The sequence below is a fragment of the Morone saxatilis genome, unplaced genomic scaffold, assembly GCF_004916995.1.
Source record: "Morone saxatilis isolate NCDOM2014 unplaced genomic scaffold, NCSU_SB_2.0 Contig8, whole genome shotgun sequence".
NCBI classification, from domain to species: Eukaryota; Metazoa; Chordata; class Actinopteri; family Moronidae; genus Morone; species Morone saxatilis.
Window position 1 is genome coordinate 24670690 of NW_023340257.1, and position 27976 is coordinate 24698665.

The 27976-nt window shown below is 39.4% G+C and overlaps 3 protein-coding genes across 4 annotated transcripts in view; 1 reads left to right on the plus strand and 2 right to left on the minus strand.

Annotated features, from left to right (window-relative positions):
• The window catches only part of kcnk6 (potassium channel, subfamily K, member 6), a 15960-nt gene extending 3232 nt beyond the window's left edge, over positions 1-12728 (plus strand). The window contains exons 2-3 of the mRNA XM_035680064.1: positions 4190-4582; positions 10362-12728. Coding sequence (XP_035535957.1) covers positions 4190-4582; positions 10362-10597 — 629 coding nt within the window. The 3' untranslated portion in view covers positions 10598-12728. The remainder of the gene's footprint in view (positions 1-4189; positions 4583-10361) is intronic.
• Positions 12729-13015: 287 nt separating this feature from the next.
• sertad3 (SERTA domain containing 3) lies at positions 13016-17593 on the minus strand. 2 transcript variants are annotated; one of them, XM_035680061.1, is made up of 2 exons: positions 17436-17593; positions 13016-15653 (listed from the first exon to the last, which is right to left on the minus strand). In XM_035680061.1, exon 2 carries the CDS (start codon positions 15644-15646, stop codon positions 14648-14650), a length of 999 nt encoding a protein of 332 aa, XP_035535954.1. In that variant the 5' UTR covers positions 15647-15653; positions 17436-17593; the 3' UTR covers positions 13016-14647. The 2 variants fall into 2 exon arrangements, with proteins under 2 accessions (XP_035535954.1, XP_035535956.1); XM_035680063.1 differs by lacking the exon at positions 17436-17593 and adding an exon at positions 16526-17400.
• Positions 17594-19390: 1797 nt separating this feature from the next.
• On the minus strand, positions 19391-24276 carry blvrb (biliverdin reductase B). The gene is made up of 5 exons (XM_035680577.1): positions 24052-24276; positions 21956-22117; positions 20938-21027; positions 20386-20517; positions 19391-19977 (listed from the first exon to the last, which is right to left on the minus strand). The coding sequence occupies exons 1-5, from the start codon at positions 24134-24136 to the stop codon at positions 19823-19825; spliced, it is 624 nt and encodes a 207-aa protein (XP_035536470.1). The 5' UTR covers positions 24137-24276; the 3' UTR covers positions 19391-19822.
• Positions 24277-27976: the final 3700 nt, after the last annotated feature.

The window sequence follows — 27976 nt, forward strand, 5'->3', positions numbered from 1 at the left end:
TATATATATATACGTATATGTGTATATATATATGTATAATTTATTTATTTATTTTAACAAAACATGAAACAGTCACACTAATGTAAGAATTGTGTGTTTGTCTGTCCTCTTTCTTCTTCTCACATGTAATTGTGCACATTTATGTTTCCAGATATTATTCATACCTAATTGGCATCATAACTCCTCAATTTTTCTAATCCTGAGAACAACTCCCTGCTTAATATTTAATCACACACAGTAATACAGCCACAGAGACGGCTACTAAATTTAGAATTTACCATTTTAAAAGTCACACTGAATTTCCTGTTGAAACAGGATGTTGAAGACAAATATAGTCAGAAGAAACAAAGCCACACAAACTCACTAGATAAAAAAAAAAAACATTTTAAGTTTTATGTTTTAGTGCAAACTGTACATATATTATTAAAGATTATAGATAGAACACATTACATGGCGTAATACATGGCCAGGGAACCAACAGGTGGCAATAATGTTAACCTTATTGAGAAATGTGGGACTTGACTTGGACTTTCGGCAGGCACTACCGCTATCAAAGTGACCAGGACTCCGTACCAAGATCCTGCAGCATTATCGTAGTAACATCACACAGAGATGCTCCTGAAGGCGTTTTTACTTTTGAAGAAAACTACTATGAAAACACAGTGAGATTCACAGGAAAGCTGCTGCCAGCCAGACACTCACATGGGCACTGAGGAAATGCAGATTCAGGCATGAAGCAGAACAGAAGTGACCCTTGTATTCAGGAGAATTGTGTTTGCTTTGTGTGACGCATGAATTTCCTTCACAATACTGCATGTGTTTCCTTACGTGACACTTCCTAAACGTTTTAATATGGTTGACAGTCGTGTGTTTTTAACTTGAAGGTTCTCAGTCCAGGCAACCGAGAGAGAGCAAACTGTCAGATGATGACTCGGGTTGTAAACAAACTGCCAGTTTATGATCTAAACACACACAAGTGTACAGTAGGTACATTAAAGTGGAACCATCAAGTTCTGCAAAATCAGATTGTGGAAGTGTACAGTGGACAGATTGGGAAGTCATTTTGTTATTTATTGATACCAGTACCACGGTGGATTCTGCTCATCGGTCCCATTCTTTGTCGATTCCCTGACTGATTCCTGATCAATTTTCTGTGTGGAATAAAGTAGGCCCACACAGGCTTTCAGTTTTATCATCTGAGTCTGAACACAGAGTAGAATTATAGTAGTTTGAGTTTTCTTTGTGAAATGAAGCCGCGCTTTGGACCGTTTCTTCCTTGCCGCCACAACTCCTTGTTGCAAGTTTCCAGCAGCGTAGACACGAGTTTGACGTCATTGTTTTGCGATGCTCAACTGTCAGAAAAAAATGCTTCCATTTATAAAAGGAATTGATAAGCTCAATGGCATATGATTCCAATGGATTGGACAAAACTGGACCCGGTTCTCAACTGGAACCGGTTCTCGATTCCCATCCCTGCTGATGCCACGGCTATGCTTGATGTTCTCTGAGTTGGTCCCACTAATTTCTAACTTGCAACTGAATGGCTGCTGAGTTACAATAGCTTGTGACTGATGACAGTGGCTGGCTTTTTCATAACATCAGCAGAATATCTTTATCTTTATGTAAACTTATGAGCACAACTGTATATATAACTACGCCTGTCCAACTTCAGAACACAGTAAAACCCATAAACTTTGTGTGTCTAATCTGTATCTAAACAGATTACATTTATCTAAATTAGCCTCCTGTTAAAACCTTTAATTCCACTCATGTCTTATTGCACGTCTAAGTGGCGTTTAATTAGTATACAGTTGCAATGCAGTGGACAAAACTGAAAAAGTTAAGTTGTATATAAGCAATTAATTATTGAGAAATAAAAGTAGCATGAAACAGACTTTCCTTGGAAATTTGTCAAATAATAAACTGGAAAATCAATTCAAAACCAAAACTCAAAAAACGGTGCATGAGAGAACTGAACTTATAGCACAAAGCATCATTATGTGGTGTTTCCCCGAATTTACTGTAACTTCATTGTACCTGCAGTTTAACTGTAGTTGAGCTGAACTTGTCTTTGTTTTAACTGAGGAAACACTGAAAGACAAAGAAAGAAGTGTTTCCTTGCCACTGTCACCAAGCGCTTGCTCATGGTGGGAATTGTTGGGTCTCTGTAAATCATTTTATGAGGAGTACGGTGTAAACCTGCTCTATATACAGTATCCTGAGATAACTGTGATATCTCACCAAACATGTGTCTCGTCAGTGTGATCGTACTGTCAGGTTCATGCCACTGATAGCTGTTCACCCACTTTAAACATGTGATTTCCATCCGGCTAACCGTGTTTGTGTTTGAGTCTGTGCTCCTGAACATTGATGATGGATAACAACCTGTTGGCTGACTCTGACAAAGGAAGCTTTGTGCTGATCTCATCAAGTGCTTCTCCTCTCTGGCTCGAATGACCGCCAGGCAGTGCCGTTTATAACCCATCATCCCATTCTATCTATTAGCAGAGCTTCATTACGTTGAGAATGTAATTATGTTTTAAAGCTCTTAATCAGTTTTTAAAGTTAAGTAAAGTTATTTATCTCCTTATATAGTGTGTCCAGGGTAGCTCCATAGAGATCCAGTATCTTTATTATACTGTTATGTACATTTGTTTTTAAAATTGTTTGTTTACAATAAGTGTTATGTAAGCATAATTAGACATAATTGGTGAACAACTATAACTTCCTGCTACCGATACTCTTAGAAATGGTGGTGCGTATGTGTAGGTCTTCTATTGTGTTCAGTATTTTTTTTTTTTTGTGCAACTGAAGCTGTTTTCATGGTTTGTGTAGTAGCCTGTTTAGGATCGTATGCAGTAACAGATTGGGTGAAAGCTGCCTGTTCAAAGCAGCCATTTCAGTTTCAAATAAAGAGGAACTTCTTTAATCCCACGGCAATTACATTGTTTGCACATGACATGATATATGTTCTTGTACAGACGCTTCTTTTGCTCACACGCAGGGTGTTCTTTAAGTGTCGAACTCTGGTCAGTACTATGGAGAGATGTGTCAGTTTAATGTGTCTGAGTTGATTGTGTGTTTTTCTTTACTGCGCCTGTATTGTTTTCATTATATTTTTATAGTGTGTTGTTACCATCAATCACCTTTCCTTTATGTGACAGAGGAGATGGAGCTTAGTCAGAGCCGGCTCATTTCGGTTACAGCAGTTTCAGCGCTGCCTGGTGCAGAATGTGTCCCTGTTGGCAGATATTCACTGAGTAGTTTGTGCTGTGAGCCCGGGGTGTATTTTCTTCCTCCCTGCCTTAGTTTCCTGATACTGACCACAACTGCTGTCTGGCTGCAACACAACTTTAAGAGTCAATCATGTGCTACTGTTACCACTTGTCTTACAGTAGCTTAACCTAGGACATTGCAACACTCATTCTGTGGCAGTCTGTGCTTATGATTGAGTGATTTCTATGATTAAACTATAAACTGTGTAAACCTTTTGAGGAAATGTTACACCTGAAGTCTGTGCAGTCATCATGATTCAGATGAGGGAAACCCCCCTAACTTGTCTGTGACTGTCATTGTGGGCACACAGTATCAAGTTTAAATGACAAAAACATTCATATTCTCACTTACCTCCTGTGGAATGTATCACTTTTTACACCCTGAGTTTTGCCTCTCAGATAGGATCAGGCCAGATCCTGATTGATAGAGCTTATTAAAGGTGTTAAAGGCATTTCACAATTGCTATGTTGATATAAAGTTAAATAGAATACAACCTTAAATTTGTATTTATCTTAGCTAAACATAACCCCATGAAGGCAAAACATGTAGAACAAATGTGGTAAAAAAGTCACAGAGACGAATAGAAGAATACAAATAAAACACAACACATTAAAACATCATTTACAATATTGTTTAGCAGGAGTTGAGTTTTTGAGTTTAAATGCTGGTTGCACTTGAAATAAATTACCAAAGCCAGCTTATAGCATCTCCCAGATTCCAGATACTCAAACTGAGGAAATAAAGGATTTAGAGTTACAGTTATTATAAATGTATAAAGACATGCAGGAAACAGCTGTCACACTGTCTCCTGCCCGCTGCCATTACCATTTTAACGGTCCTCATCATTGTGTTTCCTGTTGTTCTCCCCTCTTCCTCCGCTGTCAATCTATCTGTCCCCTTCCTTAATCTCCAGGTTATGGTCACACCACTCCTCTGTCGGACACTGGAAAAGCCTTCTCCATCATCTACGCCCTGATAGGAGTCCCCTTCACCATGCTGGTGCTCACCGCCTGCGTCCAGAGGCTCATGTACCCCCTGGTCCTCGCTCCGGTAGGCCTCCTGCAGCGCTCAGGCATTGGGCCTCGGCCGGCCACCATCGTCCACTTCGTGTTGCTGCTGGTTCTGATGGTGTTGTGCTTCTTCGTGGCACCGGCGGCCGTGTTCAGCACAGTAGAGATGTCCTGGTCGTTCCTGGATGGGATCTACTTCTGTTTCATCTCGCTGTGCACCATCGGACTGGGGGATTTTGTTCCGGGGACAAATCCTGGGCAGAAGTACAGGCCGCTGTACCAGGTCACTGTCATGGGTGAGTGCAGTTGTTATTACATCCCTCGATATATGGTGAAGCACAGTCAGACTACAGCCTAGAACATCCACATTGTTTAAGTCATATTTAGCCTTTTTACTTTTAGTTACTCTTTCACACTGATCTCCACTGAAAGTGAAAGAGTAAGAGATGAAACGGTTAATGTCAGTGCGTCTGTGTCCTCACACCTACTCAGTCTATTTACTTGTGTCTTTTTATGTCCTTATTATTGCAGCCAGTTGATGTCTGAATGTTTGTACGGTCCCACAGTGACAGTGTCAGGCTCAAACACTTCCTCCTTTTATAATGCCTGGTCATCTGCAGTAAATGTTTGGTAAGAAGGTGTTGTCTGATCACGGTACAGGATACAATGAGATTCACGTCAGCGCCTGTTTACTGAACCTGGGTCTAACTTATTAGTTTTAAATGCTTACCTACACTAGACAACTCCCCCCATCTCTCAGCACTCCTTAATGTAAAATACTTCTGTCTTTATGACTTATTAATCAGTTCTACTGTATATCATTCTCTTTATATATTTTTAGTTTTTTATAAGTAGCATAATGACCTGAGTTTAATTACACAACCCAGCGTTGTTAAATAATGTTTTATCGTTGTATGTTTTTAGTTAACGCAAGTTCACTCAACATGAAATTTACTATAGACGTGTTGAAAAATGCTGTGGCTTAACATGACTTCCTTTCAGTACCTTCCTAGTTATGATGCAGTACACACACACATTGTTTAAGTCTGATCTTATGTATTATGTAACATCCAGATAACAAAACAAACTGCACTATGCATTAGTGTTCAGTCAGTAAAGTGTACTGCCAGTCCTGTCCAGTTGGTCTGGTTTCATCCCAACACATCATCTATGATACTAATAATCAGCCATTAAAGCAGATATATTCTGGTGGCTCCTGATGGCTGTGCCGTCAGTGTGTATGAATGTGACAAATCCTTATATACCGCTTTTGTGGTCTACTGTCCACTCAAAGTGCTTTACAAGTCAATTTCCCGCCGTCCACCGATCATCACGTGGCGGTAAGGAGAAGACGAAGAAGACTGCATCCTAGTAGACATAAGGCAGGATTTAAAATCTGCTTTGCAAATGTTTTATGAGGAAGGAAATGCATTCAACACATTTGTTAGACCTCAAGGATGCAAACAATGCATTCTGGTGAGTAAAAGTTAATGTAAACATAACTTTTGTTTGTTTACAAGAAAACCCCACAGGTCCCCTTTAAGTAGGGTAGTTTAAATCTTAACAGCTAAGCAAAGACTCAAGAGCTCACCTGATTTTAACTAGACCAAACCTGGTTAAAAACAACATGCAGATAAGCCATAAGGAACAATCTTTTGCCTCATCTGGTAGGAATCATTATTTATTCAGATCCTTTATCAATATAAACGGCATCTTATATGAACATCCAAAAATAATTAGCATAATTTAAAAGCCAAAGTCTGCAAATTCCTACCCTTACTGGTATTTCACTACAGTGGAGACTTTAACGACAAACCCCACTGCACTTGTGGGTATGTTAAAATGAAAGCTCACGAGTCACATGACACACATTGAGTCTGGTGTGGTTTTGTCCTGTGAGGGTCACACACAGCTGCTACATGCCTGCGGAGCTAAAGATGAGAGTCCGACCCGACAGGGTGGCGGCCCGCAGAGCCAGAGAAGACAACCGGTCACACCAATCTCACCGGGAGATGCTCCTCTCTCTGCTGCAGAAACCTTTCCACCCCTTCTTCTTCCAAGAGAGAAAACGACGAGGCACTTTTTATTGTTACGCAAAGGAAAGAGAATGCAATGTCATGAAAAAACGGCTTTTAAAACAGACTTATTGTGACAGGAAAGACATTGGAGGACTTATGATGGTTAGCGCACATTGTATTGTGCTGATGTATAAACAGTTTTTCATGAAGGCAGACGCCAGAGGAAGAGCTGTAGTTGTTTTAAGAGTCTTTCTTGAGAGCACATAACAAACGCTAGTATTTCCAGGATGATTTCTCTTCCTGCTCTAAGGGGAAACTCTGGCCTCTGCAGCCTTCATTCTCACCTCTGATGTGAGAAGTAGCACCTCTCACTGCTTCTCTGTTCTCAGTAGCAAGTCGGGGTTGACAGGTCAGTTCCTCATAAATGAAAACTGCTCCCTGAATGCGTCTGTTAGCTGTCTGGAAATTGAAGTTCACTCTCCTGTGTCGCTCATTTTAAATTAATCCAGCTTTGCAGAGAAAATTCATGAAACAGAAATGAAATGATCTTCAAAGCATCAGTGGCTTTTTGTAGCTTGCTGTATAAAACTTGGAGAGAGTCAGTGCAACAGCACCCTCGATGTAATGTCAAAGGTCAGTGTGTGTGAATCATACAATGGCTTAGATAAGAGAGCATCTTTCACCCCTTTTGGTTTATTTGATTTTAGCCCTGCTAGAAGTATGGCTCTATGGATGACAGTCGGTCAGCCTGTTAGCCGGTCAGTCCACCATTTTGGCGAAAATAAAATATGTAAACTATCTGGAATCAACTGTAAGGCTGCAGTAACAATGATTTTCATTCAGTTAATCTGTGGATTGTTTTTTCTAATTGTTGGCCAAAAAAGATTTGGAAAATAGTGTAAAAATAACCAAAGTGAACAAGATGAAAGTCCAACACAAGATATACAGGTTAGAATTAAATATGACAAAGAAAAGCAGCACTACTTTTACTTGAATGACTGAAACTATTAATTTATCATCAAAATAGTTGCCTGTGCTGTTTCTTTATAGTATATTTCCCATAATAGTAGCTGATTTTGTCATAATTCATCTTGTGAGTCACCTTTCATCCCTTAACATCCCGTTATTCATGATTGGAAAGCTAATGGTTGCCACTGTCGGCTTTAAAATGTTTAAAATGCAGCGTTAAAATGATATCTGTGAGCAGCGCGTCATTGCTAAACCTGTGAAATAAGCAACATAATAAATGTGTTGTGGTGTTACTTAAAAGAACATTGCACATGCAGTTGAAGACTATCAGGAGTGTGTCGGCTTGACGGGGGGGACAAGAAAATATAATTTCATAGTGTATAAACCATTTGGGTGCATTCCCAGTGATATGATTCAGATGTTTATTGTGAATGTGCTTCTTCATTAAACCTCATACTGGATCCCAGTGGTTCTTTTGTTGGTGATTGAGGCATCGCTGTCACATGACGGAGGTTATTTTCATAGTTGTGCTGTTGTTTTCCAGCCTCTGTGCTGGTGTTTCCTCTGTAATTGAATCGGGGTTGGAATGACCTTTTTGTCTAAAAGTAGCCGTGCTGTTGTTTTGTTCCTCTGTGGTCTCAGTCAGGGAGCTCTACAGTGAATATCTGACAGCACTTGTTGAGATGAATGTGGTCTGTGGTCTTTTTTGTCTCTCTCATTCCCCCTGCAACAACTAGTCTAACAAACAAGAAAAATCCACTGTCTGTGATTGACCTTGAGTTTATTTGGCCATTTTTTAAGAAACGTTGTGCTGATATACACTTGCTTTCCCCTATTGTCTGAAATTAGGAGGATTTCTTGTTGGATTTTCTGGTCAGAGGGACCCAGGTGGACACGCTGGAAGCTGCTGAGTTCTCCTCTGTGTGCTAATCCCCTGACTTCAGTTTGGAAGGAGGCCCAGCAGTTCACACGGAGCGGCCGTGTTGTTTCTTCGTCCCACAGGCCGTATTATATAATGATGATGTAGGTCGAGTCAGATTAACCCAAACAGTCCCTGCAGGTTCTGAGGAGGATTAGTGACCGACTGCAGGATGTGGCCTGTTGTTCTTACAGCCCGATGATGTGACGTCTCCTGAAACTCCACAGCTGAAGTTCTGTGTGTTAAAACTGATCATACGTACAATTTTCGGTCTGAGATTAATGAATTTACCAGCCTGAAATGATAGATGAATATATATTCTAGAAATTACATTTTCACACATAAATCTCTTATCACCAGCCACCGTGTTGTCAGTGGAGGCAGTGGATCTCATTCTGCAATGAAGCTCTTATTTCTTCTTATTGTCCACCAATAATCAATACATTATCATCATATACTGTGTATTCTGAAGTTGTGCAATGCCAAGGACCCAAACATGTTGAAACTCCCCCGACATACTGTTGACTGTGCGAAGTTTAAAACTGCTGTTTTGTGACCGCACAGCATTTCTAGTGTTGCTGAAGAGCAAATATTTTGGGACAGTAGTTCGGAGTTTGGACAGTCAAAGTCCTTTTAACTCATCAAGTTCTTTATCTCACCACAGTGAGTGCTTCAGTGCTACAGTGATTCATTAAAGGTGATGTAAGGAGTTGTTATTTTTGCCTGTTTTTTTTTTTTCAATAGTCTTAATCTCTCCTCTAAGCCTGTAGACTGAAAACATTTCAGACCGAAGTTGATCATATACAACCAGCAGGTGCTGAGCTGTGCATGTCCCACAGTGAGTGTGACGTACTCAGGCCTCAGTAATCCTGCACTGTTTCTCTTGAAGAGTTGGCCTACTTGTGTAGTGAGAGACCATTGTCCAGGACCTGAACTCTGCTGGCACTTTAGTGCATACATGTGACAGAAGAAAACCACATGTATTTTCTTTAAGGCAAACACAAGAATCAGAGCAGAAATAACAAATGTGGAGCACATTTAGTTTTCACCTTTGCCACCAACTCGAGGGCACTTCTGTCCTCCTTTTTTGGTGAAATGGATTTACTAAAATAGTTTCCTCTGTCCACGGTCCAGTGTGTGTCAGACTTTTTTCAGAGCTTAAGGAGTCATAAACAGAAGATTTATATCAGTTAGACCAGTAGGAAACTGCTGTTATCAGGTCAGTCTTCTTCTCTGTGATCATCAATATCAATATGTAGAATATAAAGAATATTGTTTCACATTTTTTCTTTTTTTAATTTCATAATTCCATTCTAATTAAAAGTACTCAATACAAAGCTGAAAAGTTTCTCTGGACTGACCTGGTGGAAGCCTTCCCCTCAATGTGTGTCAGTGGGTGCGGTGTGGGTGCACACTTGGTTGGCACAGTGCAGCTAGGTGTGCGTGGTTTCTTACGTTAACACAATACCACACAAACCAACAGCATAGTAACCCATTCAGACTAAATAGACTAAATGTATGTCATGGGTTTTGGTTGCTGAATTCAAATGGAAACGCTCTCTGCGGCTAAAAGCTGTAAAAATAAAGTTCATGAACCTGCTGTTCGATTATCAGCTGATATTCAGGTGAGAGACGGCATTAGACCTTCGCTCCGTTTAAGCGGTTTTCCCCATCCTCTCCACTACGTAATAGGCGGCACAACAAATGGACCGCAGTTTGTTCTACTTGCAACCCACTAACTCTCAGCTGCTGTTTATAACCAAGCCAGCAGTTGTGTGACACGGTAATGCTCATAAGACCTCAGAAAATAAAACCTGTTTGACTGGTTTAAAAAACGGAGAGACAACTTTATTATTTGACTGTATTCTTCTCCAGAGTTACAAAAGCAATCTAAAGCATTTCCATTTGTTAAAGCATTGAAACATGAATCTTTGCTAACTCTGAAAAGGGGGACAACTCACACACATCAGTGGGCATTTGATCAATGCAAAAATAAAGCAGACAATGTTCCCAGATCTTATACAACTCAGTGGTTTAGTTGTTAAAGTTTGAGCCACATTTCATCTTATTTTATGAAAGGTGAAAAGTCAGCTTCATGTATTGACTTCCTTTTGTAAAAGTATATAAGCGCATTGTGTTGTTGACCCGTCTCTCTGTCCCTCCCCCCAGTCTACCTGTTCGTGGGTCTAATGATGATGTACCTCCTGCTGCGCACCTTCCACAAAATGGCCGACCTGCACGGCCTGACCACCTTCCTGCAGCTGCCGCGCTGTGAGGAGTCCGACCTGAATGAAGACACGGAGCCCATTGTGGAAAATGAACGTCAAAGTCAGAAAGAAAAAGCTGCCAGAAAACCCCTGGAGCCGGGATCTCAGCCCTCGTACAACACCATCAACAAAGGCTGAGCTGTGGGGAGGCAGAGGGAAGGAAAAGGAGCTCTACCTCTGGCGATAAAACACCCCGACTGCTGGGCTGAATCTGAATTCTTGTCTTCATTTTTTTTTTTTTATTTTGTCTTCTCCAGTGTTCTCATTAACAACATCCAGAGGAGTAAGCATAATAATAATGAGGAATCAAGATAAGTTTTAAGATTCAGCCTTTGTGAGAGGGCACTATGCAGTTTGAGTGGTTACTGCCACTTTCTGCACATATGAAAAGACTGTTCTAACGTGACTACAGCAACCCGGCTGGGCTAAAAGGCACAGACGTACCTTTCTCCTCCTGGACACTGGTGCAAGTGTGGTGTGTTCACCGTACAGGCTCGGCTGGTGTTTTTACGGCCTCAGGATGGCACACGAAGGGTTCAGACTTGTGATGGTTGTTTTCCGGTTATGTTTATCTTTGCATGTATTTTTGTCACGTTGCTTTTTTTGTGCCACAGGTTTGGGTTGATAAATCAGGACTAACAAATACTGTGTATAATTGTGCTGAAACTAAATCTTCTTGGTGCAGAACACAACCTGTCACTTGCCTTTTCAACTTCACCAAAAATCTTTTTACACGTTTAACTGCTTTTGTTGTTATTCAGGTGTATTGTTCAGCTTTATATTTCACACATGCACATCATGGCCAAAACACCTCCAGATTATTGACCAAACCAAAGTTGTATTTATAGCCAGGAGTGGCCTTTACTTACGTTATCCCCACCTAAATGCATCTTTACAAGCATGAATGTTCACGAGTGCAGTGAATCTGGTACAACTTTAGATCACTTCCTCAAATAAAGGTCAGATGTGGACCTGCGCGGAGCATTTAAAACACCGGGGACCTGAACTGAAACCTGTTTCATATTTAATTCGATTTCCTGTGTGAGTGGTAACCTTTGTGTGTCTGGGTCAGCCTTGAAGAGAACAGAGGAGCGCTGTGTTTGCCTCAGGACTGTCCTCCTTTATGGTGCTTCCCCCTGGTGTCTATATGTATGTAGTGCATGTTATCTCACCTCCAGAACAGTAATGAATTAGGGTCAAAGGGTTGGAATAGAGGGACTGAGGAAAATTACAATTTCAATTAAAGTAAACAGTGTTTCATTGTAGTGATTGAGACATGATTTATTTCAATGGAAAACCAAATGTTACTTATCAAACAACTTGTTCTGTGTGATTTGAAATGTACTTTAATGTTATCAGTTATTTTTCTTTTACCACCAAAGTTGAAGTCAGGCTAATTGTATCCAGATACTGTAAAATGATTTATATGTGTGTATGTTAACATATTGACATTGGATAACCATACATTTAAAAAAAAAAAAAAGGTTTGCTTTGTATTATGTTTGTCATGTTTAACCTTGTTATCCTCATCTGAGACATTTTGTACAGTAAACTCTGCCCTAAATGGAATTTGCACATCTTGGGAGGTTTTGAAGTTTTATTAAGCATTGTAAAATGTTCAAAACGTAACTGAGTTTTACAGACATTACGAATTTGAAGCTGAGAGCAGACTCACTGGGTCTATTTCCAGTAAAGAAATGGTGTGTTACGAGGTGGATATCTACCTAACAAGTGTCGGAGAGCATGAAAACATGTCTTTCAGATTGATACAAAAAAAGATGAGTTTCCTTAAAGTGAGAGGTGACTGAGTGAAGCTGCCTACAAGGACCCACATGTCTGTCAAAGGTCCAGTATTTGTCTAGTATAGTCCCCTGTATTAGAGGTTTTTGGTTATTTTGTTCAGATAAGTCAGATATCCTGAATGATCTGCTCAACTCCATATTTCTATTATTCTTTGTAGGTTTCTGAAGCTGAAGTGTGATCATAATACCCAACTTATTTAAAGTGTCTTTTACAAGGGAGCAGTTCGCCCTGGAGGTGGAGGAAGTGAAACATGTCTGGTAAATGCTTTCACTTTCATGATTCTCTAAATACACCTCTGCAGCTTTGCTCCAGGAAATACAAAAATACAGCATCAGAGGAGGTTTGAAGCCACAAAAACAGTAGAATTCCATTTTCCCCAATCGTCTGTTCCCAAAACTGAAATACCTGCAGTAAAATGTATGTGATGCTTTTTGAATGTAAATTAAATCGTGTTTCACAAAGAAAACTCAGCATGATTTCATTTTCACATTTATTAAAAATGTCAGTGTAAGTAAACAGACATTTGCTTTCTTTAAAAAAAAAAAAAGTCTAAATACATAGTATCTCAAATTCAAAACATAAGCATTAAAATATTTGTAGAGAAAATAAAAGTAAATAAAATAACTGCCATGACGGTATATTAATACACCATTAGTGAATTGTCAAATATGTTATGACATTAAATTACTCATCTTGTTAACAAAATATGCTGTTTATAAATAGTTTGAGCTATTCAGAAAGGACCTTTGCATAGAAAGCAACTCCATAAACGAGACACAAGTACAAAAACCTGACAAACAGGCCACACGTGCTTCCTCAAACGATCTCAGCGTTGGTTTCAAACGCCGGATCAACATCTATAGCTGGTTAACTTACAGTTAAAACACCTTTAAGTGTTCAACAACATTCACAGAACATTTAATAGGACACAACATTATGGGTTCAAAGGGAATCATTTGGCCAAATCTCGCCTGCTCACTGAATACAGAGTGAAACACAATCCATTAGAAATGCATGTTATTAACAAAAGTGCAATAATTCAGATGTAAACCAGACAAACCATGTGACTCCCACTAAAACAAGCAGAAATTGACCCAATGATGAGCGAATGACTGTTCACAGGGTGGAAGTCAGCGCCGCCAGGACTCCGTCAGCCAATGTGGCTCAAAGCGCGGCGCTGAACTCCCACCAGGACCGAGCAATAACATCACATCTGTACATCAGAAGCTGTTGCGTAGTGGCTGTGACTTTAGCTACAGCGGCTCTGCACTGCAGTACTGTGAAAGGCTCTTTGAATAAAAGCTTTTAAAAGAACAACCACGTGTTGCTGCGTTTCCTGAGCTGCAGCTGCACTCAGACTCTCTGGAGGAGGAGACAGAGATGTAGTTTCACTCTTTTCAGCCTGAAGCAGGGACAGAGTTTAGAAGCATTAACTGAGTAACTGTTTACATTCAGGAAATGTGTCGTACTGCTGCTTACTGAAATATAACTGATGATAAACTGAGGGATACAAAGAAGAATCATCCAGTTACAGAGAACATTCAAGAATTATACTTTACACTTTTCTGGTTCTCGAGGATTTCAAACCACCTGATATCACAAATATTCAAACGTTTTTTGATGACCAGGAAGCACATTTTCACGGGTGCTCCTGCTGTTTAAAAATCCCAACCTGATCTCTTAGCACCTGATATCACGGCCCCGTTATAACTCACTGAGAAATACGTGGTTAAAGGATTTTCTTCACAGAAGATTTTGCCCATAATATTAGTGTTTTAGCCAAATCGCATTCTCTCTGAACTCACATTAACATTTTACACCCAACGTTCGGTCCGCTGCTCGAATCCACAGCAGTACTTCACTCTGCTCACACTCCACATGAACCGGGATGTTCAATGTGAACGCAGGTTACTTGAAGCTGTGATGCATTTGATACATCTGCTGAATAAATCCTGCTCTCTGAGGAGAATTAGCCGAGTCATGCTGGAAAGTGAAGTAAAATGTTTTTCAGCAGTTCATTATGTGATGACTCACTGCTTAGTCATTTAGAAAGAGACTCAGCCTTGTCTGCTTTACTTCCTGCACAGTTTTCACTTCCATTTTTGCCGAAAAACCAAATGCATCACAGCGAATACTCCTGCTCGCCCACCTGTGGACATCAACCATCTCTAAAGCTTCTCTCACTACTTTCTAAAGCCCATAATACACAATTTCTTCAACAATACAGAACAAGAAAGAGACTGTTGGATCTGTTTGACAGCCCGGCCCTTTGCTTTGAGAATTCAGTTTTTGTCCACTACGTGAACCGTGTTCAGGTTACTTCCTGTTGAAATGGATTACAGTGTGAGGATGATGATGAGGATGATGATGATGATGATGAGGCCATCAGGACTCCACCAGGATCTCCATCAGATGCTCCAGCTCAAGTCCGTCCCTCGTGTGATTGGGACCGGAGAAGGGCGGCGTGGAGAAAGAAGGTGAAGAGGAGGACGACGGGCTGAACGAGGAGAACGACGGCAGGCACTTCAGATTCTGGTTGAAAGAGAGGGAGAAGGGATGCAAGGGGGAGGAGGAAGAGGAGGAGGAGGAGGAGAAAGGCGGCAGGTACCGTAACAGGTCGTCCCCGGCCGGGTACCCACCGCCGCTGCCTCTGAGCCCGAGCACGCCCATGTCCCTCTCCAGCAGGGACGTGTCTATGTCCTGGAACAGATCCTCCACAGTGAGATCACTGAGGTAGCTGGACCTCATCGCCTCCACTCTGCACTCACCCTGCGGCTCCCAGGTTCCCCCGTAACCTCTGACCCCCTGTTTCACCCACGCCACGCCTCCCTCAGAGGGCCCCGACAGGTTCTCCAAGGACCTGAGAGGCGTCCGCTGAGCTGCCTGCGGGCTGCCGTCAATAGTGGAGTCCAGTGCGGTGAGAATGGAGGAGATGGCGGCCGAGAGGGAGAAGTCAGGATCCGCGGACATCGATCCCCAGTCCTCATCTTCGTCTTTCACACACTGAGGGACGTTTTGGACGCTCGAGTGGCAGCTTGCTGGAGACCTACTTGTGGCACAATTTGACAAGTAATTCAAAGAAAGGAGAGGACAGCTGGTGAGAGAGGAGAGGTGTACTGCTGCAGGCGAAGAGCTACACGGCGGCTGCGACACCTCTCCGTCCTCAGGGGGCGCCACACACCCCTCCAGGCTGACCTGCCGCAGCGTGTTGGCGATCAGAACAGACCTCCGCAGGCTGGGTTCAGGTAGCTCCTGGCCACGCTGGTACTTGTTGAGGGAGACGGAGAACACGAACTGGCGCTGGCTCTCCCAGAAAGGGCTGCCTCGGTCCGACGCCTCCACGTCCTCTGGTGGCAGTTTCCGCTTCTGCGCCTTCATGATCATCTTCAAACTGCGGAGGAAGGGTCAAAGCGTTACTTAACACTGCAGCTACTGGTCACATATTGTACAAGAGTTCTTAGTGGAAGAATGAGGGTTTAAAAAACTACAGAAGAGTGGAATAAAATCAAAATACTGACGTGATGAAACACAAAAAGCGGATAAAAGTCTGTGGTAAAAGTTTGTCTTCTTCTAATCAGTAAACTTGTACAATATATACTAACAACTTATTGTAAAATTGTATTTTTTTATTTAATTTTGCTGACTTTTCCTGATTTTCTTCCCGTTTTATTGGATTTTTTGATTGTGCCAGCTTTATGATTTCTGATAGTTTTCTTCACATTCAAATGGCTGAATATTATATATCTGTGGCATAACATGGTCTTAAAATGACAATAATATAATTTACTGCAGTTATTTCAACAAAAAGTAGTTAATGTGACGGGTTTATCAGTAATAAAAATAAGTAAAGTTACAGCCAAAGACTGACACAGTGGATAATAAAGGCAGCAGTAGAAATTTAAAAGTAAACTACTCCTGTTAAGACAAATATCTGGAATAAATTAAGGTTTTTTTAGGACAAATTGAGACTTAAACTACTGGAATACTAACTATTGTTTATTAAATGTTGATAAAAAAAGTGATAATGTCAGGCTTTAATCAAGGTTTCCACACACATCTCTGATAAGTCAGCAGAAAGTGTGGGTTGGGGGTTGCAGCGTTTAGTCTCATCGTGGAGGAGGGAAACAGAAAAACCTCTCAAAGGAAGCCATAAACTGCAACCCAACAACAACTTAAACCCACTTCAGTTAGCTTCGTAGTTTAACCAACTAAACCAGATATTAAACTTTAAAACACAGCTCGACTGTAAGAAGAAAAACCGACCTGTTGAATCACTTCCCGTCTCTCCTCTCGGTAAGTTAGTCGTTGCTGCTGGTTAGTAAACTCGTTGTTCTGCTTCCTTTCGACCCCAAAAAAACACTAATTTAACATCAAACGGTTATTAAACTCGTTCAGGAATCAGTCGGCGATTAAAAACAATCTTAAAACAACTCGTTCGGCTTCAAACTCTTAGCGTTACAACTTAAGTTTGTCCAACCGACTGACTCGGATCTTCTCCCGCCAGTGATTTGAGTTTCTCGCCAAAACGCTTACGGTTGGAGGGGGTTGGATGTACCGAAGGGCATCATGGGTATTGTAGTTTAACGTGCGTTACGTGCCCTCAGAGCAATTTCACGTAAGAAAACCCGCATTAAAAACACCCTTTAAACTTATTTATGTGACACATATTGTAATTTATAATTATATAACACGCACGCCTGTTTTTATTAACTGACTCGTTAACACCCAGACCGGATTGTCAAGATTGTCATTATGTAATCTGCATAGCACTAATTCCTAAATGGTTACATCACCGAGAGAAGAGGGATTTCTATCTGCATATTGTCTTTGAATACAAAGTACTACAATGTGTGTGTGTGTGTGTGTGTGTGTGTGTGTGTGTAAGCTGAGCTGTACTTCCTGGCAGGTTTTTATTTAAGTTAATGTTTAAATTACAGCTAGACTTCTGTAAGAAAATACCAAACTTCCAAATTAGGCTACTAAATCGATTAATGAATCAAAAACAGCCTGTGGGATTTAAACATGTACACATTTTACTGACAATATAACCATAGAGCAACAATAAAAAAACAACAACATATGCATGTCTACTGTAAAAGTATTATTAACTCTTATAATAAAGGTGCAAAGGTTGTCTAAATCAGCTTTATCTGAGGCGGAAACGGTCATTTACCTGAGCAACAGTCGTCAGGGAGGAAAACGGTGAAGTTCACACTGTAAACCAGCAACATGTCAGTCAGGAGTTTACGGTTTCGATTTAAATTCCACAAAACAGTCAACTTTAAAAAACAGCTTTAGCTCCTCCTCAGCTCATTTATTGGACAGCAGAGGAAAACAGGGGGAGCAGGAAGCCAACACACTTCCTGTAGGCTCCTTCAGACTAAAAACACTAATTATTAGTGAGTCTGTTTCAAGTTATATAATATATTAATATATTTCACATTGATTCTATTTATTATCTTGATGCTGTCGATGCAGACTGTTTTAAACATTATGGTTTTTCCATAAAACAGCATAATTGCTTAAAAATAATTTTAAAAAATCCAGAATCTATGACTATGGAGCTTTTTTTTATTTATTAAAAAAGTTCAACTACAGGACACAAGATGTCTCCTACTTCACTGTAACGTTTAGCCATAGTAGTTCATTCTTTTAGTTAGTTAATTCTTAGGCTATAAGTTGATTCCTCTGCACCATTGCATTGTCTACTGTATACAAATGTTTGTTTTTTAGATATGTATAACTGCACATATAAGTCTGTGCCTTTTTTGTTGAACTTGTTCTGTTTATTTATGCTGTCAGTCTGTGTTTGTACATTGAGAGCAAACGTAAAACCAGAATCAAATCCCTTTTACGTGCACACATACCTGGCCAATAAAAGTGATTCTGATTCTGAAGTTGCATATTTGACCACGACTGATTTCCAAACTATTTCTGATGTAAATTCTGCTGGTGTGTTAAACTCACGAGTTCACAGATAAACTTTCCCTCCTACATCAGCAACTGTCTTCTAGTGTCAAACTCTGCACAATGAAGCTCAAACATTCAAGTGAAGTTACAGTAAGCAAAACCCATTTTTTTTAATGGAGGGAGACTTACTTTACGTTAGCAATGTCTAACAGAATGGTGCTAAACTTGGTCTCTGGCCTTTAATAAAATCAACTGGTTTTATTCTGAAGGAGGAAATGGCAGGTTTCCGGCATTGTGCTGCCTGCCCTTGGTCTATTTGACACTTGATACAGAGAGAGAGTTGCACAACAGCTACACATGCCACTCATCTGACTGACTGCTTGTCCTTTTCATAGGACAGAGACTCACATGAGGTGAACTGTAAGAGACAGAGAGAGAGAGAGAGAGACTAGATTAATGTTTCCAGTATTTTTATACCAAAAATGAGGCCAAATACCCCCCTGACCCCTCCCAAAAAACACCAAATTACCACAAAGACTCATATCTATATGTATCTATATATATATAACGCTGCTACAGTATGTACTGTTACAGTGCAAACTCCATATATAGATCTAGAGACAGAAATAACTCCACGGTTACATGCCGTTTAACATTTTGAGAAATGCATTGAGGTGAGAAATATAGTCTACTGAACATAATGTAACCAATGAATATGTATTATAATATATACATGGTTTCTAAACCTGCATCCAATAGTGTCATAGCTACATTGACAAAATAAAAGTACTCCCATTAATATAATTAATGGAGCTTTTTTCATGTATGTCATTTTTTCTCATCCTTAATTTATTCTAACTTTCATTACAGACTTTTTAAGTGAGTGCTGAATTTAAGTATAAGGTGAGAATCTCTTTCACTGCTTTGGAGATTTGCAAAGGTATTGATTGTCAAGGTGCTTTATTCTGAAAAGCTTCCTGTCAGGATGCCAGTTTGGTCCTTTCTCAGTGCCTAAAGGTGCATAAATTTGAGTAGAATATCTGAGTTCACTATCCACCTCTGATCTAGTTTATTACCCATTTCATCTTGTTGTTTTGTAAAGCCTAATGTAAATGACTGTGTATAAATATTACAGTTATTATTATCATTGTTGTTTTGTCACTCCAGCAACAAGAAGCCTGCAACCGTTCATTCACATGACACTTTTCAGCACAAACATTTGTACAATAAAGTCTTTTATTTCCAACAGCTATAAAAAAACCTACTGTAAACCAGAGCAGCGACAGCCGGAATCACAAGACAACAAACAAATCCTTCAATATGTAAAGACTGTTTATGTAAAAAGACAGAACTGATGTAAAGAGCTACAGCTAAAGCAGTAGTACAGGTTTGGCCCTTGTATTAACTGGTGGAAGCTGATGATAAAATTGAAATTAGTATAAAAATCACTAAGCAGAAACAGCTCAGTTGTGATTCTAAAGGTGAACATAACACACTAGTAGTTTGAATCTAAATAGAAAGATTCTTTTTAAGTCTCAATATAAACAAATACCCTCTCTTTAGTGTGTTTTTGGTGGAAATAAAGAATAACGACAGGAAGATTTAAACCCGTTCACTGTCCTGAAGGCATCAGTGGCGTGTTGTTTAGCATTATTTATAATCTCCCCACACTCCGACAGCCTTGCCGTCCCACTCTGAGGTGGACAGACACTTGACGAAGAAGTGTCCCAGGTCGTGTTTGGAGATAGCTCTTCCTTTCAGCATGTTCTCCGCCGCCGTGTAGCGCTCTGTCAGAGGAAGGTCGTCTGGAGGGAGCGAGACAGTAAAACAAATGAAACAGGAAATAATAGAACATGAGATACTTTTGTTGGATCAATACTGAGGATTCAAACATTCAAAACAAAGGAAGTGAATTTACAGTGTCTCACAGTGTTTTTTCTGATTAGACTGTCATATTTCTACATTTCTATTCATATATTGTAACATTTATCACTGAAATAAAGCAGTCTACAAATATGTGTGAGGTTTTTTATAGTTTTTTAAGAGCTGTAAATTATGTCTGATTTAAATGTTTTATTTGTTTTACTTTGCTTTGGATCAAATTCACTCAAAATAATGTCTAGAGCTGCACTTTTATGCCAGAAATATTCTTTGAAAGTGTTGTCTTATACTTTTGTTTGGAATAAAGCTCTGTTTTTCTACTTCTCACTGACCACCAATGTGAGGAGGCATGACGGCCACGTAGTCCAGCCCCGATGTTTTGAGTATTGTGTACATCCTGTCGTGGTCCTCTGTCACAGGAATCATGCGGGGCGGGACTTTGGCGCGATCCCACAGCAGGAAGGCTAGGAGGGATACGGATAAAGATGAAGAAAATAGAATATGCATACAGCGATTGCAGTAATTAATAGGATGAGTGGAGAAGGATGCAATTAAGGCATTATTAAACCTCATGTGAAGAGGAAATGAGTGGAGATGAAAGAGAAGCGGAGAGAGAAGTTTATTTCCACTTACCTCCTTTGCACAGATGTTTGTCACATAAATTAAATCTTTATTCTTATCTAATCTATATTTACTTTCCTTCTAGTTTTAAATCGGCTTTTGTTATCACTCAGAAAGAAAGGGCAATTCAATTACATACAAATGTATATATATGAGATTCACTTGTCTAATGCACTGCTCATTTGAAGCCAACAGAGGCTTAAACAAAATGAAAAGACTTTTTATTTCACCACCTCATCTACTCTATCATCATACAACGGTACCTGACATGCAGCCGACCACTTTGTGGATCCCACGAGCCTTCATGCCGTCAACGATGTTCTTGGTGCCTTCAGACATGACGGTGGTTGCGCCTGATGAGCACAGGTCAGATCACAGATCAGTTCACAGGCTCGTACCGAGGTGGAAAGTAATTAAATACTCTAAAACTGTAGTCGGGTAGAGTTTTGAGACACTGGCACTTTACTTAACTACAGTATTTCTTAGTGGCTGACACTAAACATTTGCCTCCCTGTATTTCAGAGAGCTATTCTATCAAAGAGTAAAGTGAAAACACAAGATTAAAACTCATTAACTGTGTTCATTTTTAGTAAATAGAGTATTTAGATGAGAAGACCAACATTAAAAACCTTCATTAAAAGCATCAATAATTTATAACTCAAAGGAAGTGTTCTGTTACTGAAGGGAAATGTGATCTATCATAGTGTTGAATAAAGTCCTGTTATTTTATTGTTCTTCTTTGTGAATCTCGTATTCATGTTGTCTGTATGTTGCTTTGAGTGTATAAGCTGATGTATCTGCAATTAATAAGTCAGTCATTTATTGAAACATGGAAATGGACTGTTGGACATTTTCTTTAGCATAAAGTCATATCCACCTTTTCACGCTGTCACAATGAAGTCACATAAAGTTATATGTTGTATAATCTTATGGCGACCTCTAGTGAATGTTTTACATTATTGCACCATAAAAACCCACAGTCAATTCTGTATAAAAGGGTCAGTTATGTAAGGAAACATGAACATTAACAATCAGTGCAAAGAAATATTGTACATTGATAAGTCAGTGTAAACGTGTGAGAAGCCCAAAGCACCAACAGTAAGAGAAATGCTGCAACTTTGGGACAGTAAATTCAAAACCACAGAGAAATTTTGATTAAATTTGATTAAGGCAATGCCATCATGTATGTGTATGTAAAAAAGATAGAAAAATATAAGTTTTCTTTGCCTAGGAAAGACTTGCACTTTGTCTTCTTCCCTTATAATATCTGTGGGGCCTTACTGAGACTGTTCCTGGTGCCGAGGATGATGATGACAGCGTCCTGGCCTTCCAGTGCCCTCTTCACATCCTCTTTATTAAGCACGTCTCCCACCTCCACTCTGGATGCCTTGTGGTCGGCGGGCAGCCTGGCAGGGTCCCGCACCAGCACCGTCACACTGTATCCTGATGCAGGAAACACGGAAATGAACCAACGGATCAACAGAGACGCAGCAGAAACAGGCGCTAATCGTGTATCTGTAATGTATCTAACGCCATTTCAGGCAACAACTGCTATCAGCATAATGTAATTAAAGTATCAAAAACAGAAAAATAGTCCCTGTTAGTGTCTGACTATTAAATATGATGTTTTTGGATTAAAATTACAGCTGTGTTAATGTGCATGTTGCATTTTAACGCTGTAGACGTTTAAGTTTGACCTCTTTTTAACTACTTTATATCCTGTTGGGTAGTTTAATCTACAGAAAGGCTTCATATTCTATAAGATCACCATAAAAAGTAAATTATTTATGACCCTGTTTGGAGCTTTGAGACAAGCATTTTCCAGCTAATGCAATTTTCTCATGAAAGAACACTATCATTTAGTAACTAATTTGAATTTGACTTTTTCTGATGAACTAAATTTTAGTTCATCAGAAAAGTCAAATTCAAAAACGCCACATTTGGAGATACATGGTTTTCACTGGACAGGAAGGGTATGAAAAATTGTAATCGGAAATGTAACAAGTAACTGAAGCTGTCAGATGAACGTAGTGGAGTAAAAAGTAGAATATGTGCCTCTGAGATGTAGTGGAGTAGAAGAATAAAGTTGCATAAAATGGAAATTCTCAAGTAAAATATCTCTAATGTGTCCTAAAGTACAGTCCTTGAGTAAATGTACAGTAGTTAAACTTGTACCTGCTGCACGCACTGTAAACAGCAACAACAGGAGGACATGATTTGAATTGAATTGAATGATTTCAACTCCTTCAAGTCTTTTCCAGAAGCTCCTGCGGTAACTTCTCCATCTACATGAAGCTGATCCCACCCTTCGTGTACAGGCCAGATAGTGAACAGCTTCCACTATCAGCTCTCTGTGTCGCAGCCCACTGTGACTCAGCAAAATACTTAACTGTAACATCTAACATGACTCAACTGTTTTCTGTCACATGCTGAAGACGGAGAAAGGAAATATTGCTTAATCAAATTGATCATATGACAATGTGTTTATGTAAGTGATTTGTATGAGTGGATGTGTCTCTCAGTAGGGTTTTGAAAATCTTGGGGGGAAATAAAAACTAATAATGGAGTAAATTAGCCTCAGTTCAATGTGAATGTATAAATAAAGAATACAACAGTTGATACTAAAGTTTTCATTAGATTAAGAACAAAGATTCACCTCTGAAATGTGTTTAAATCAGATTACATTTGCTACAAATTTCAAAAGTTTAAATTAAATTAGGTCTGCTGTATTAAAAAAAAAAATGTTGTTTTTTGTTTTTACCAAATATCTTTATATATAGTATAGTATAGTATAGTTTATAGTAATTTAATGTTTTAGGGACTACCAGTGTTTCAAAAATACACTTACACAAACAGAAACTTCATAGTCATGTGAATGCTATCACTAAACACGAGCTTAAACTGGCTCATTTTACAATAAGCAAAATCCCATCTAGTCTCATATCACTCATTATTGATATTATAGCCTATTGATTTATTTCCCAGCAATAAATCCGTCCATTCCCAACCTTCTGGTGTAAAGCTATTGTCAACCAATACTGCACACTCAGCTGAACAACTTATTGATTGATTATTGGCCCTTCAGGTGACAGGGGACTCTGAGCTCATGTTGACCCCCCTCTGGGTCCCTGTAGGTGGGCAGATAATTGATCTGATGCAGTTATAGACCGTTATAGACTGGAGGGAAACTTTCACCAGAAACTACAGAAACTACTCCCTTTTCTCTCTGCTGCAAACTCCAAACCCCCCAAAACCACCACTGTAAGGTTATTATAGCAGCCTACTGGGGCCCATCGAGGCTCCCAGTTCGACCGGTACAATGCATGAATATGATATCGATCCCGTGGACTGTGTGCAGCTGTCGGGTGTGCGCTCACCTGCAGCCACCGCCAGCGGCAGGGTCACCCGCCCGGTCATCCCCGTGGCTCCAAATATCGCGACGTTTTTGATGGAGTCCGACATGATTCGTAGGAAGCGAGGTCCTCGACACAGCAACAACTCGGCGGCCAAACTGTGTCCGATGCAGAGGATACTTTCGCTTAAGAAATCACATTTGACATGTGTAGAGGAACGCCTCTTTTTTTCGTCGACAGGAAGGAAGTGCAGCGCTTCCGCAGCTCAGACTCCTCCCTCCCTCCCCCCTCCTGTATGGGGGAGTTAAAGGAGAGCTGCTGCTGGCTCTGCTGCACTGCCACCACAGTGCAGAGGGCATCTGTCTGCTTCTGATCGTCCACCACAGTGCTGTGTCAAAGTGTGTGACTCAAAAGCAGCTCTTAGTGAAGAGTTGGACATTTGTTTTAACTAGATAATGAGGAAATTGGTCTCTTATCACCCAAAACTCAGGTGACAACTACAAACCAAAGCTGGAAGAACTGTTTGAGGTTATTTTATTACCCATAAAAAATAAATCATAAACTAGATTTTATATTCAACGCTGGAGAGAATCACTCAAACTTTATTTATATAGCACATTTCATACAGTTCAGAGCAGTTCAAAGTGCTTCACAGACAGAAACAGAACAGATAAATAAAATAAGGTAGATTTAACAATTAAAATGCAATGATAAAATAACAATAAAATACAGGTATAATGATAGTATTTAATAAAAGTTATTCTAAAAACAAATAAATGAAGAAAGCAGGCCGATATAACAAACCATTAAAAGTATATTTATAATAAATTAATGACATTTACAACAAAAAATACATTAAAATAGTAAGAGTAAAAAAGAAAAAGGTAAATAATGTCTATAAAAAAAACACTTCCAGCCGCTCTCAGATCCGCCAGCGGCTCGGAGTGTAAAAACTAAAAGCTGCCTCATCAAAGGTTTTTGTTCTGTACTGTGTGGCTGCACCGGCACATAGTCTGTGAGCATGTGTCACATATATACCAGTACAAGCCTAAGTCTAAAAGAATGTAGACACCTAATCACCAGATCACATACACATCTTTTGATCTTGGACTGATGTTGAAGCTGCCATTAAGACTATATTAGGATGTGATATTGAGCTTACATCGCTCTCTACTTAGGAAGCACACCAATTACAGACAGATATGACATTCAGTTTAAGATTAGAGAAAGAAAAGGGAGAAGAGTTATTGGTCTAGATGGAACACAAACCTCTCTACCAAAGGGTATGACAGCTGAAGCTATGGTAATATAAACCTTAAAGCAAATGTGACCCAACAACTGCTGAGTATACCATCCAATGTAACTGAGACACCTCATTTATTGTGTTATAACAGAAAAACAAATATAAGATTCCTGCTTCACATTAAAAGTGTAATTTAGGTCTTTATCTGAGGTGTCCAAGCTTAGTTTGAATCATAAAGACTTTAATGCGTTCACTCAGTTCCTGAAAAGAAACCTTGCTATACGCAACCTTTAAAACTGGTCAGGTATTCGTCCTGGTCTCAATATATGTGGCTGCTAAATGTTAAAAGGTATGAGATGATTCAGGGGCAGAACAGCGAACGGAGAAAAGGTCAAAACTATCCTTCGATAGGCTCATGTTGTGCTTGTAATGTGTCGAGTACACAGAGGAGGCTCACCTGCTTTTGTGCTTCCCTTCTTTTTTAATACATCTCCTCAGGGCTTCTAAAGCAGACTCTCTTTGAAAGACCTCAAGTGCACTTAGCTCCCCCACTCCCTTTTTCTTTATTGAAAACATTGCCTTTGTACTGAGACAGGGTCACAAATTGTCAGATTTTCACCACAACATTATAATTTCTCCAAATAAAGACTATTTATCTCATTAAATCCTACTGTGTTCCTGGAAGTTAGGATTTATAAAGCAGTGCTGCTTCCCATCTCATATTAGCTGATTGATACTGAAGCATATAAACGACAATAAATTGCAGAATTAATTGATTTTAGAACAGAAGTTAAAAAAATGTGAATCAAAACCTTAAATAACTGTAGAAAGAAAACCTTATTTTTTAGCCATGAATTGTATTTTCCTGATCATTAGAGATCTGTAGACAAAGAATGTCTTTGTTTAGGCCTATTCATGATTAAATGTAGTATACTTGATAAATCCAATGTACTACTGAATGTAATGGTTTAATTATGTTACATTTAATTAACTTACTTCAGCTCAGTATCAGCATTTAGTGTCCTGACCTCGAGTTGCCTGAAAGAAGCACAAAGTTGAAGTTTCTTGGCTTCTGCAGTTTTATGGTGATATATTTAAATGTGACTACATCCAAGTCAACAAAATAAATAAATAACAGACTCACTAACACCATTTAGAGCTTATAATTTTAGTTTAAAGACCCATCATTTCCTAGGAAGTGACTTTGACTCATGACCTCAGTATGTATTTAAAACAGCTGAGGCAGCAATAGGGAATATAACATACAGCAACCACACCTGTGACCCAGCTGGAATTTTATCATCAGCTTGGTTTATGTGATTAGCTGCTTAATTAAACAGAAAAGGTTTAATTATTCATAATTTTATAGTTATTTGGTTGGAAAGTCTGTGCCAGTCGGAGGCCCGCCCACTAATTCTTGGTGTAATCAGATTACAGTGACAGAAATATGTAGGAATACAATTTTAAAACACCATTCTGGTCTTCAGTGAAACCATAGCTAATCTTCCAGCTGCTCGTTCCCACTAGAGGACATTATCATGGCCTCTAGTGGGAAGAAAAGGCTTTCACTGGGTGGAAATTATTTTATCTTTACAGCAGAAAACATTCTGCCTTCCAGCTGTAAAAATGGTCTATAGGCTGCTGCCTGAATGTCTTTCTTTAGAAACACACTGAGCTGAGGACACATTATTGATGTAAAAAATATTTTATAAGGTTTCATTGTTCTGTTGTCTTATAGAATTCATCTTAAAGATCCAGTGTGAAACATTAAGAAGGATCTATTGTCAGAAATGGAATATAATATTTATAGGTATGTTGTCATTAGTGTTTAATCACCTGAATATATAATCGTTGTGTTTTTGTTACTTTAGAAAGAGCAGTTTTTATCTACAGACGCCGCAGGTTGCCTTCCATGGAGTCCGCTATGTTTCTACAGTAGCCCAGCAGGGACAAACCAAACACTGGCTGCAGATTGGGCCTCTTAGTTTCCGCACCCACCGTAGTTTCTCCTACACATGCCACAGCGCTTTCTCATTCCCAGGTCGTCAAACACAGACGTGGCAGCGTTTATTAGTTGCAATCAGCAACTTCACCACTAGATGGCACTAAATCCGCCACCCTGGTCCTTTAAAAAAAAAAAGTCACGTTACTTAAATATCGTGATACTTGGATTAGGTTACTGACTACATCTTTTAACAGGTTATAAGTAATTGTATTGGATTACAAACATGTTAATGACTCATATTAAGTAGTTAGTTGGTTGGTAATTGTTACACTTTTACAACCATGATGAAGGTAAATTATACTGAACTTCAGCCAACAGCAGCACTAAAACCTCAGTTCTAGGCTAATGTTAGCTAGCCGCATGGTCTCACATTGTAAATTCAAAGTGATTACAAACCCAAACACAGTGTCATATTAAGTTTGTTTGATAACTAATGATAAATGATGATAAATTATTGGCTTTTTTGAAAGCCTTATGTGGCTTCTTGTTAAAATGATCACTGACAGTCTCAATATTTTATTTAATGTTAATTTAATATCCTTTAATTGTTAGAAACAATCGTTATATATAATTTGATTGTTTTCAAAGTAAAATAGTCCATTAAAAATACATTTCATAACAACACTATTCATTAAATAAAATACAATAAGTACCCTCTGTCTCTCTCTCTCTCTCTCTCTCCCTACCTCTCTCTCTCTCTC